This window comes from Myotis myotis, unplaced genomic scaffold, assembly GCF_014108235.1.
Source record: "Myotis myotis isolate mMyoMyo1 unplaced genomic scaffold, mMyoMyo1.p scaffold_m19_p_3, whole genome shotgun sequence".
In the NCBI taxonomy this organism is placed as follows: Eukaryota; Metazoa; Chordata; class Mammalia; order Chiroptera; family Vespertilionidae; genus Myotis; species Myotis myotis.
This window is the reverse complement of record NW_023416335.1, coordinates 84,055,406-84,068,236: the sequence shown is the minus strand read 5'-3', so window position 1 is coordinate 84,068,236 and position 12,831 is coordinate 84,055,406. Positions and strand designations below refer to the sequence as shown.

The following is a 12,831-nucleotide window of genomic DNA, read 5'->3' as shown; positions in this document are numbered from 1 at the left end:
GATTGTCACTGGAGGTGTAAAGAGAAGGTGAAGAGGTGAGATGAATCAGGAAGAAGAGAGAAAAAGGGCTTATGGTTTCAGGGCCAGTTCCTCTTGGGGTATTGGGGAAAGATGGAAGTACAGGAAGAAAAGAGATTTTAGCAGATAAAAATAGAGAAACCAATTGTGAAAATACTACTTATTCCAGTGTTTATAACTTCGTAATATCCACTCTTTAACAGGAGATATTGGGCTAAGTTTTATCTGTACGTAATTGTGCAGTGTAAGACAGTTTGTGATATTTTTCAACTGAGATTGAATTGGTTAATTCAGCTGTACTTAGGAACCTGCCCTGTGGTTCTAACTTCATCAAAGCTCCAGGCTTATCTTTATTCTTATATCTCAGTATTACATTGCAGGAGCGGATTTCTGATTGTTGTGTGTGTAACTCTGTCTTATATTTCTGTATTCCTGTTTTGGGATAATTTGCTTTCTAATACCCTTGTTTTCCTTAGTCTTTAGTCTCTAGGTTCTGTGTAAATAAGAATGGTATAAATTTGGGGCCAAGATTTTATTAATTTAAGCACTGAAAAATAGAATCTTATAGCTTTGCAAGGGATATTGAAAGATCCCTTATCTTTAGGAAAGTGATACTTGAATATGCCAGAAAGAGAAAGTGAGCTTTTTAAAAAGACTTCCACCAAAGGAGTTTCCACAATTTCTTGATGTCTCATATAAGGAATTCATTTCACATCTCACCTAAACCACTTGTTTGTATGAGGAAGCCTCTACCACTCTAGTCAAGCACTAGAGTCAAGCACTATAACTTGCTATAACAAACATTTGCATTCTTCGTTATTGAGAATCTCTTAAGTAGCATCTGCTTGTGTGTATATGGTACACTCAAGTACCACATCTTATTGTTTAGCATATGGCCTAACATGTGAAGGGTCTGCAGTACTCAGAAGAAAAATGATGAGGAAACATAAGTAGTATGAATAAGTGAATTTCAGAGATATGAAGGGTGTTGAGTAGCTGTGAGTTGTATGCCTAGACACTGGGGCCTGTGAAAGTTATCACCTCTTTTCTCATTGTTTCTGCTTTTGTATATTCTCTCTTCAGATTGAAAAAGCTACCATCCTCTCTGTGAGATTGTTTATTGTCGTGTATCTTCCTCTTTTAAAGGCTGCAAATAATTCCAGTTCTTTTCATCTTTCCTCAGAGGTTTTATTTTTTATCCTGCTAATCATCTTTGAGTCCCTTCTGAATCCCTTCCAAGTTTTATTTTTCCTCAGCCCTCCTTTTCAGTTTAGAAATACGAAACTGGACACAGTGCCGGGAGTTTCTAACCAGTTTGGAGTATCGTGAGAGGAAGATTTCACGCTTGAACATGTGCCAGAGGCCATTTCACATAACCTTAGATTATGTTTGCTTTCCAAAAGTGTAGTCTTATGGTACTCACTGGCTGTCAGATTTTTATCTCCTTATGACCTTGATCTTTTCTTCTTATGTTTATTTATAGCTTGTGTATTCATCATCTTTTATTTATGGAGTTTATTTTTCTTAGCCGAATAGATTGCTTTGCACTGTCCTCATTGAAATTCATTGCCTTTTTTCTGATTAGTTTACCACTTAATGTCATTTCAATTCTTATCTTCCAACATGGCCAAACAATAGGCTTCCTATTGGCTGTGTTACTCAAGTCAGTGATGCAGGTTTTAACAAAAAATAAATAAAAAAGGAGGAGGTAGAAACAATGCCAGAATAAGATTTGTTGATGTTTCTTAAAATTCTCTAATGAGCAGCTTGGCTGAGTGGTAGAGATCTGTTTGTGTTTTCCTCCTGTGCTTTTTATACTTGTAAGATCTACTCCTTTCACCACCAGAGTTTGGTTCCTGCACCTCTACACAACTGTGCCAAGGAACAAAGAAAGCTTTGTCAGCATTTTATCTTGCACACTGCTGTCAAACTTAATCTTAATCACTGCCTTGTACATATCCCTCCCTGTTCATAACTTGCAGTGGCTCCCCATCTCCACTGAATTAAATATAAACTTCCTAGTCTTCCATTGAAGGCACATTTTGGCCTCAGCCTCTCTATCTGATCTGGTTGCCTGTAACTATGTTTTATACAGAACGAACCACTTGTCATTTCCTGGATCTCTCTCTCACACTTTCTGAGGCCTTGGCTAATCTGCATTGTTTGCTCTGCTTAGAACACTCAAAAGCTTTTCTTTCTGATTTCTGTCAATTAACACCATTTAAGACCAATTTCTTTCATGTTCCTTTCTTTCTGGATTTCTCTAGCTCGATATGATCTTTTCTTCCACCCTCCAATTTTTATATTCTTCAGGGGTAATTACTATATTTTGCCCTTTGTTAAAGCTATTTGTGTGCTTTTCTTATCCTACCTGGTGGACTATCTTTTTTGAGAACAGTCTCTTCTTCATCATGATAACTTTGGATGTTCCTACTATGTATTTGCATAACTGATTATATATTTTTTTCTACAGGTACGTACACACCAAATAGATGAATTGGACCAGTTTGAGCACAGTGTGTGATATATTTGATTTAAATTTTAGTGTAAAGCTCCTTACCTACTCACAGACTGGTAACAAAATTTGTGGACTCACAGTTGGTCTACACTTTGAGTAGCATTGTTATAGTCGACTGTTTTCCCCTTAAAAAGGTTCTAGAAGGAGGAATTAAAGGTGTATATAAATTTTATATGAAGGTTTATATAAATTATCACTTATCGTGTTAGTCCTTAAGCCAAGATTGATAAATACAGCAATTGCTTGATAGTGTACTTAAAGTTGTGTTCTATAAGTCTTTTTATAATTTTTTAAACTTTATTTTGTAGAAACTACCCAACTCTGGCCAATATTGAAAGGAAGAAGAAGTTAAAACTTGAAAAGGAAAAGAGAGGTGCAGTATTGACAACAACACAGTATGGGTAAGTTCCTTAAAATTGCTTATATTTTCACTGCTTATTTTAAACATTTATACTTATAAATAAAAAAAAGAGCGTATACCAAAATCTTAAAATATCTACACTCCCGATTCTAAAATATTTGCTTTTGTACTCTTTTACTTAAAAATTTTTAAAATAGTAATTGCCCTATATTTGTATGGTTTTCAGAAAGATTTATAATTAATAAGTCTTTTCTGTCTTTGTCTCCCAGCTAAACAATTCTCCTTCCCAAAGACAATCTATTTTATCCTTTCACAAATATCCCATATGTATATGTATACAGCACATAGATAATAATCTTTTTTTCTTTTTTCACACTATTCTACATCTTGGTTTTTAGCCAAATAATATACTTGTAGATTGTCCCATATTAATATATAACAGATTTCCTCATTCTTTAAGGATGTGTAGGCAGTGTAAGGATATCCCACAGGGTCGTTTTTTGGTAACTATTGACAGACACTTAAATTCTTACCAATCTTTTACTAATAAAAAGTTGCCATTATTGCTCTATACATACATTTTATACATGTTCAGGTATTTCTGAGGATGGATTCCTAGAAGTGGATTTGCTGAGTTAAAAGATATGTATATTTGTAATATTGATAACTAACTGCCAAATATCTATCATAGAAGCTCTTCTAATTTACTCTTCTACCAGCAATGCATGAGACACCATATTTTCACTATCCCTCACCTTCATAGATTTTTTTTCAGAATTTTTTTATTTTATTTTTTAGTGAAATATATTTTTAATATAAGTAAAATATACAAATCTTAAATGTACAACTTGATAGATTTGTGTACACACATACACAAACAACTATACACCTAATAATGCATTTAGGCAATTTTGTCATTGTGTGGACATTTTAGAGTGTATTTATGCAAAGTTGAAAATATGGTATTGCCTACTACACACCTAGGCTATATGGTATAGTTTATTACTCCTTGGCTACAAACCTGTACTAAATACCGTAGGCAGTTGTTAACACAATGGTAAGTATTTTATATCTAAACATAGAAAAGGTACAAGAAAATACTACATAAAAGATAAAAAATGGTATACCTGTATAGGGCACTTATTATGAGTGGAGCTTGCTGGACTAGAAGTTACTCTGTGTGGGTCAGTGAGTGAGTGGTGAGTGAATGAAAGCCTAAGCCATTACTGTATACTTATAATACTTATGAATTTATAATGTTTATAAAACAATTTATAAAACATGAGATTAAATCAAGCACAAGAGAAAATGATCAGTCAAGAGATGCAGTAAACATGATATGTATAAGGCTCTACTAATGTAACACAGTATACTGTTTTACAGCAAACTTTTTTAATAAATAGAGTGTTCTAAAATAACAAAAAGTATAGTATAGTAAAAAAACAAAACAAAAAAAGTGTCATTTTTACCATTCTTTTGTGTGTAATTTCAAAATAACTTTGTGAGATTCATTTATATTGTGTGTAGCTCTAAATTGTTTATTTTTATGGCTGCGTAAAACTCAATTGTGAGAATATATATCTTCTCACTGTTAGACATTTGGATTGTCTCCAGTTTGGGCTTTATGAATAAAGCTGTTATGAACATTCTTTTACATGATTTTGTTGATGTAAGAACTCATTAAACACACACACACACACACACACACACACACATATATATATATGTATATATATACACTAGAGGCCCGGTGCATGAAATTCATGCACTGGGCAAGAGAGGGGGGTCCCTCAGCCCGGCCTGTGCCCTTTCACAGTCTGGGACCCCTCGGGGGATGTCTGCCTGCTGGCTTAGGCCCAATTCCCCCAGGACCTAAGCTGGCAGTCAGACATCCTCTCGCAGTCCAGGACTCCTCACTCCTTACCGCCCGCCTGCTCGCTGCTCCTTACCACCTGGCTCACTGTTCCTTAGCATTGCCACAGAGGCAGGAGAGGCTCCCGCCACCACCACTGTGCTTGCCAGACGTGAGCCTGGTTTCTGGCTGAGTGGCGCTCCCCCATGGGAGCGCACTGACCACCAGGGGGCAGCTCCTGAGCGTCTGCCCCCAGTGGTCAGTGCGCATCATAGCAACCAGTCATTCGGCCAGTCGTTTGGCCAGTCGTTCCACTGTGTGGTCAATTTGCATATTAGGGTTTTATTATATAGGACTAGAGGCCCAATGCACGAAATTCATGCAAGATTAAGGCATTCCTTCCCCCGGCTGCCGGCACTGGCTTCCCTCTGGCACCTGGGATCCGAGCTTCCCTTGGGATGCCGGCAGGCAGCTGGGACCCGGGCTTCCCTCCCAGCTCCGGCTTCGTCTGGAAGGATGTCTGGTCTAATTAGCATATTAAGCTTTTATTATTATAGATAACTATATACCACATGTGTGCGTATGTGTATTTGTATATCATATATACAACGCACATGTATACATATACTAGGTCATAAGGCGTTCATGTATTTAGCTTTAATAGATACAGCCAAATAGTTTTCCAAAATGGTTGTACCAGTTTACACTCCTGTTAACTACATCTAATTGCTCTGTATCCTGGTCAGTGCTTGGTACTGTTAACACCTTTTTGTGTATTACCATTTCCTCATGACTAATGATGTCGCACACTTTCTGATACTCTTATTGGCCATTTTTGTATTCTCTTATGATACACTATTTCAAGTCTTTATCCAGATTTTAATTGGCTTGCTTTTTTTAAAAATTAAATCTTTATTGTTCAGATTATTACAGTTGTTCCTCTTTTTCCCCCCCATAGCTCCCCTCCACCCGGTTCCCACCCCACCCTCCACCCTCACCACCCCCCATCCCCCACTGTCCTCATCCATAGGTGCACGATTATTGTCCAGTCTCTTCCCGCATCCCCCACACCCCTTCCCCCCCCCCCCCCGAGAATAGTCAGTCCGCTCCCTTTCTATCCCCCTGATTCTGTTATAATCAATCACCACTTTATTCTGTTCATCAGATTATTTATTTACTTGATTTTCAGATTCACTTGTTGATAGATGTGTATTTGTTCATAATTTGTATCTTTACCTTTTTCTTCTTCTTCCTCTTCTTAAAGGATACCTTTCAGCATTTCATATAATACTGGTTTGGTTGTGATGAACTCCTTTAGCTTTTCCTTATCTGTGAAGCTCTTTATCTGACCTTCAGTTCTGAATGATAGCTTTGCTGGATAAAGTAATCTTGGTTGTAGGTTCTTGGCATTCATCACTTTGAATATTTCTTGCCACTCCCTTCTGGCCTGCAAAGTTTCTCTTGAGAAATCAGCTGACAGTCGTATGGGTACTCCCTTGTAGGTAACTGATTTTCTTTCTCTCGCTGCTTTTAAGATTCTCTTTTTGTCTTTTGCTCTTGGCATTTTAATTATGATGTGTCTTGGTGTGGTCCTCTTTGGATTCCTTTTGTTTGGGTTCTCTGCGCTTCCTGGACTTATAAGTCTATTTCTTTCACCAGGTAGGGGAAGTTTTCTGTCATTATTTCTTCAAATATGTTTTCAATATCTTGCCCTCTCTCTTCTTCTGGCACCCCTATAATTCTGATGTTGGTACGCTTGAAGCTATCCCAGAGGCTTCTTACGCTATCTTCGTATTTTCGGATTCTTTTTTCATTTTGCTTTTCTGGTTGGGTGTTTTTTGCTTCTTCGTATTTCAAATGTTTGACTTGATTCTTGCGTCCTCTAGTCTGCTGTTGGAACTCTGTATAATATTCGTTATTTCAGTCAGTGTATGCTTAATTTCTAGTTGGTCCTTTATCATAATCTCGAGGGTCTCACTAGATTTCTTGAGGGTCTCACTACATTTATCGGCGGTTTATAGAAAGTTCTTGAAAAACCTTAAAAGTGTGGTTTTGAACTCTATATCCAGTAGTTTGCTTTCCTCCATTTCTGTCATCTGTGTCCTGTTTCTTTGTCTCCACATTTTTTATGCTTCCCTGTGTTGGTAGAGTGGCTTTGTGTGCTGCTAGGTGTCCTATAGGGCCCAGTGGCTCAGCCTTCCCAATTACCTGAGGTGGACACTCTTGGTGCACCCCTTTGTGGGCTTTGTGCACAGTCTTGTTGTAGTTATGCTTTGATTGTTGTAGGATCACTGGGAGGAATTGACCTCCAGGCCTATTGGCTGTGAGAATCAGCTGTGTCTACAGTGGGAGAACTTCTGTGCTGAAGACACCCTTATGGGGCAAGACTTGCTTCAGTGGGGCTTTGGTGCTCACTGAGTCTGCCCCCTGAGTGTGTCCCTTATGGATCTGAGGACTTGTAATCTGGATGGTCCCACTCTGACCACTGGGTACACTGGCTCTTGGATCTAAGGAGGTGCTAATTTAGCCTCTGCCTGAGGCTACCTAGTAGGAGCTATGAAGAGATTTGCAGATTCCTCTTCCTTGTTTGGGGTTTGGAGGTGCCCAGATGAGGGCCAGCTGTGAAGCAATGCAAGCTGCTGTGGGGCCTTGGGCCTTCTCTCGGAGGTTCTGGGTCTCTTTGACCCAACTGCAGATTGTTAGGTAATTTTCAGATTGCAAAGGGCCAGGCCTTTCATATGCAAAAGCCTCTGCCACAGCTTGGGTGGGGCGGGGTCTCAGGGGATCAACAGGGCAGAGCAAGCAGCTATGGCAGATCCTCAGCCTTGCCCTAAGGGGCCCCGTGTCTCAGTGTCCCGGTAATTGCTGCAAGCACCTCTGAGAGAAAGCCGCCCTCAAGACAGTCCAGTTTCTCCCTGTATGAGTCCTGGGTCCCCAGAGACTTCCAAGAACTGGAGTTCAGAGCAGTCAGGGGCTTGTGGCTCCCTCCCGATTCAAAAAGACAGCCGCGTCCTCAGTCGCCAGCCCTTGCCGCGTGCGCTTCCGTACCTCTGCACTTTACTTCCTCACCTCCTCTGAGTCTCAGTGTGCTTTTCTCTTTCCTTCTAGTTGTAGAATTTCCACTCAGCCAGCCTTCCTGTAGTTCTGGATGATGTCTGTTTTGTCTTTTAGTTGTATTTTTGAATTTGTTGTGGGAGGCAGCAATTTCCGGTGTTTATCTATGCTGCCATCTTGGTTTTTTCCCTAACAGTACTTTCGTGCTTTTCTTGATTTGTAGGAATTATTTACTTACTAGTAAATACAATCCTTTTTGGAGTAGAATATATGTATTGTCCTGTTATCTCACAGTTTGTGTCTTGCCATTTTGCTCTCTTAATGGGTGTCCTTTAAAAAAAAAAATACAGTAGTTGCCCAGCTAACAAGGCTCAGTAGTTGAGCGTCAACCTATGAACCAGGAGGTCACAGTTCGATTCTTGCTCCCCTGGGTTGTGGGCTCAATCCCCAGTATGGGGGCATGCAAGAGGCAGCCAAGCAATGATTCTCTGTCATCATTGATGTTTCTAATCCTCTCTGAAATCAATAAAAATATATTTAAAAAAATACAGCAGTCAGTTGCTCAGACATCTGGGGATAGCTGTGGTTCAGTTAGGTATATCTGCTGATCTTGACAAGGCTCAGTTAAAGGTGGGTGTTGATTAACTGATGGCTGATCTAACCTGGCTGATGACTGGGATGCCTAAATCCAGGGTGGGGGACGTCCTGTTCAAGGGCTGGATGAGGCCCGTGAAATCATTTGGTCTGGCCCTGCCAAGACATTAGGGGTGAGTTAATTAAATGTTTGCCCAAATATAACAGACTAATTTTTAAGTTGATAATTTTGCATGGCCTGTGAATGATGTTATAAATATCCAAATAGCCCTGGCAGAAGAAAGATTGCCCACCCCTGGAATAGTTACCATTAGTTTTACTGTTTTAATTCTGTAAAACATTTATAGAACAAATATCATTCTTAGAAAAATCTCCCAACAACTAGAAAACGAGGAAACACTTTGCAGCTTGTTTAAAGAGGCCAGTATAATCTCGATATCCAAACCTAGTATTACGATAAAGGCAAATCACAAGCAAATATCTTTTAAGCGGAAGCATAAAAATCCTTTAAAAAATGTTAGCAGCCCTAGCTGGTTACCTCAGTGGTTAGAACATTGGCCCATGGACTGAAGGGTCTCAGTTTCCATTCCAGTCAGGGCATGCACTTCACCTTGGTTGCAGGCTTGATCCTCAGTCCTGGTTGTGGCTTGTGGCGTGTGCATGAGGCAACCAATGGATGTGTCTCTCTCACATCTGTTTTTCTCTCCCTGTCTCTCCCCCTCCCTTCCATTCTCTCTAAAAAAATCAATGGGAAAAAAATATCCTTGGGAGAGGATTAACGACAACAACAAAAAAATGTTAGCAGATCAATCTGGCAATATGAGAAAAGGATATACATCATTGCCAAATGGGATTTCTTCCAGGAGCAAGATTAGATTTGGTGTTTGAAAATCAAATGTTCTTCACTACATTAACAGAATGAGGGAGGAAAATAATGGGATTATCTTAATAAAATAAAAGAAATTTATATAGTTTAACATCTATTCATGAAAAAGAAACTCTAAACAAACAAGAATAAGAGATAATTTCCTTAGTCTAATAAAGGATGGCTACAAACAACCTACAGCGAAATCATACTTATTAGTGAAATACTGATCATTTTCCCCCTGAGGTTGGAAACAAGATAAGGATATCCATCTGCTATTACCACTTTTATTCAGCATTATATTGGCGATCCTAGGCAGTGCAGTAAAGCAGGAAAAAACTGTACATATAAAATTTGAAAAGAAAGAAGTAAAACTGTCAATTTTTAGAGTTGACATGATTGTATATGTAAAAAAATCCAAAGAAATATGCAATTAGAATTAATAAGTGACTTTAGCAAGGGTGCCAAATACATAGAAGTATTTTAAAAAATCAATATATTAGTAAAAATAATATATTCTGTATATTAGCAGTAGAATTTAGAAAATCAAATTTTAAAAGATACTATTTACAGTAGCATCAAAATATATACCTAAGACTGTATCTAACAAGAGATTTGCAAAGCTTCTATAATGAAAACTATAAAACATTGCTCAGAAAAATTAAAGTCCTAAATAAATGGAGGGGATATATAATGTTCATGGACTGGAAGACTCAATGTGATTATATCAATTCTCCTTAAATTGCTCCTAATCAAAATCCTAGCAAGTTGGATTTTTTTTTTTTTTTTTTTGCAAGGGTATGGGTGGTAGGATGGTGAAAGAGGGCAGAACTGATAAACTTTAAAATTTATGTGAAAATGCAAAAGTTCTAGAATAGCTGGGAAAGTTAGAGTGATAAAGATAGTGTAGTGTTGGCTAATACCACAATCTCAGATCTATGTATACTGAGATACTATAGTCAGAACAATCACCTGACTATGACAAAAGTACAGTATGATGCAATGGAATAAGGATAGTGGTTGTGTGTGTATGTGTGTGTGTGTGTGTGTGCGTGTGTGTGTTTTGTTTTTGTTAATCCTCACCTGAGGATATTTTTTCCATTGATTTTTTAGAGAGAGTGGAAGAGAGAGAGAGAGGAGGTGGCTGGGAGGGGCAGGGCAGGGGTAGAAAGGTGTGTGAGACACATCAGTTGATTGCCTCCTACAGGAGCCCCACCTAGGGCAAGCCCTGTGGTGCACAGGCTGACACTCTAACCACTGAGCACACCAGCCAGGGCAAGGAGAGTGTGTTTTAACCTTTTCCTTTTAAAGTTTTGTGTCTGTGTATTTAAAAGTGTATTTCTTTATTGACTATATAATTTGGACATTTAAAAAAATCCAGGCTGAAAATGTTTACCTTTTATAGCTAGGGTTTAGTTTATTTACATTTAATGTAATTACTAATATATTTAGGTTTCAGTCTACCATGGTCCTATTTGTTTTACATTTTTTCCAATTTTTTTGTTTCCTTTCTTTCCTTCTTTTGGATTAGTTGAATAATTGTTAATATTATATTTACTTCTCAGTTAGCTTTTTAGTTATAATTACTAGAGGCCCGGTGCATGAAAATTCATGCATTGAAGCGGGGGTCCCTCAGCCCGGCCTGCCCCCTCTCACAGTCTGGGAGTCCTCAGGGGCGGGCAGGAGGCGACCTGGCGATCAGAGGAAGGTGGTGCCCCATCACACCTCTGCTACTGCCACTGCCGGCAGTACAAGCCTTGGATGGCCCTGGTTACCTGAGCCTCGGACTGCCCTGGGCAGCTGTGCAGCCGTCATCTAAGGCTTGCCTGTGCCTTGGGCCGCCCCGGCGGGGCTGGGGGGACTGGACACTGCCATCTTGTGGTTGTGGGTGCCGCCACCTTTGAGAGCGGGGCACTCAGTTAGCATATTCCCTTTTATTAGATAGGATTCCTAATCTCTCCACTTTAAGTGCATTCTATGTTTTTATTTTCATTAAATGTTGATTAAATAAACTCTCCTTTTAAATGAGTGTCAAACAATGGTGTAATAGAACTAATCCCTCAAAGGTGGGGTGGAGTGCAAATACTAAATAACTATTTTTTCAATTAAGTCTTACTGATCTCATCAGTTAAAGGATCATCCTAACTCATTACTTATTAGTGATTACCTTAAAGATGATCATTCAAAAGTGAGCTGTGGTCACGTGCAGGCAGCATCTCTGATTGGATACAGGGAAGGCATCTGTGAGTGGGAGCCTGAGGAAAGTGGCCTCTCTTCATTATCCTCATGGTAATGGTGGGCTAGAGGCAGCAAAATTATTTGTTTTGGCTTTGATGACTCTGTTGAGGTATTAGAACAACATTTCTGGATGGAAATTGGTCCATGGTTCTCTATAAAATTTGGAGCATATATGTGACTGGAGGCCCAGTGCACGAAATTCATGCTCTGGGGCGGGGGTTGTCCCTCAGCCCAGCCTGCACCCTCTCCAATCTGGGACTGCTGGCTCCTAACCATTCGCCTGCCTGCCAGCCTGATCACCCCCTAACCGCTCCCCTGCCAGCCTGATCACCCCCTAACCACTCCCCTGCCAGCCTGATTGACACCTAACTGCTCCCCTGCCGGCCCGATCGCCCCCAACTGTCCTCCCCTAGGCCTGGTCACCCCCAACTGCCCTCCCCTGCTGGCCATCTTGTGACAACATGGGGGCGGCCATCATGTGATGACATGGGGTGGCCATCTTGTGATGATGTGAAGGCTTGAGGGTTAATTTGCATATTATCCCTTTATTATATATGATTTTTTGGAATGAGACTTTGTAAAAATTATGGTGAATCTAAAAGGATTAAGAACTCATGCATTGCAGAGATATTAAATGAATACGGGAACAGGTGAGCAGGAATTCTTCCCAGGGTGTGTCTCATGGAATCAAAAAATGAAGCTGAAGTTTGGATCGGAGTTCAAAACAAGGCAGGAGTTTATTGCAAACAAACATAGTCTCCCCAGCATTCTGCTCTTCCCCTTATATCTGCTAAAGGCCCACTCTTTGTCTATCTGTGCCGCTCTCCGATTGGTTTCTGGCCTTTTTGCAACATTTTGTTTTGCACTTGTAAGAAAAACATCTTTGTTTCAAAACACCCTGTTTTTCTGCAAAACATTTTTTTGTTTGTTTCAGCTACTCCACGATTCCTCCTTCTTCTACTCCTAACCCTATCTACTAATTCTGCTTTAACTCCTTTCAGTAATAACTGCCATTTATTAAGGGCCCAGTATGTTAATTTGTTCTAGAAGCACTTCATGGTAATTCTCTCTACATCTCTATGGTTCCCATTCTACATACAGATGAGGGAGTAAACGGACTCAGGGGTATTAATATTGTCAAAGACACAACCAGAAGATGGCAAAATTAACCCAGATTTCTAGTTTTTATACTCCTAACTGCAGTCTCCATTATTAATGGAGAAATGAATTTTGCCTGATGACAAATTAGGATAAGCATATGTATCTTTGTGAAAACTCAGCCCCACCAAAGGATACCTTATATTACAGTCTACTGGGAATAGACTTGTTTG

General features: G+C 39.5%; 1 protein-coding gene across 3 annotated transcripts in view; it reads left to right on the top strand.

Moving 5' to 3' along the window:
* The window catches only part of NUFIP1 (nuclear FMR1 interacting protein 1), a 47,012-nt gene that overhangs the window by 11,640 nt on the left and 22,541 nt on the right, over positions 1–12,831 (top strand). For all 3 annotated transcript variants that reach the window (XR_004965817.1, XM_036297612.1, XM_036297611.1), the window contains exon 6: positions 2,845–2,937. Coding sequence is in view for 2 of the 3 variants with exons in the window: in XM_036297612.1 (XP_036153505.1) it covers positions 2,845–2,937 (93 nt within the window). In the remaining variant the exon portion in view is untranslated. The remainder of the gene's footprint in view (positions 1–2,844; positions 2,938–12,831) is intronic.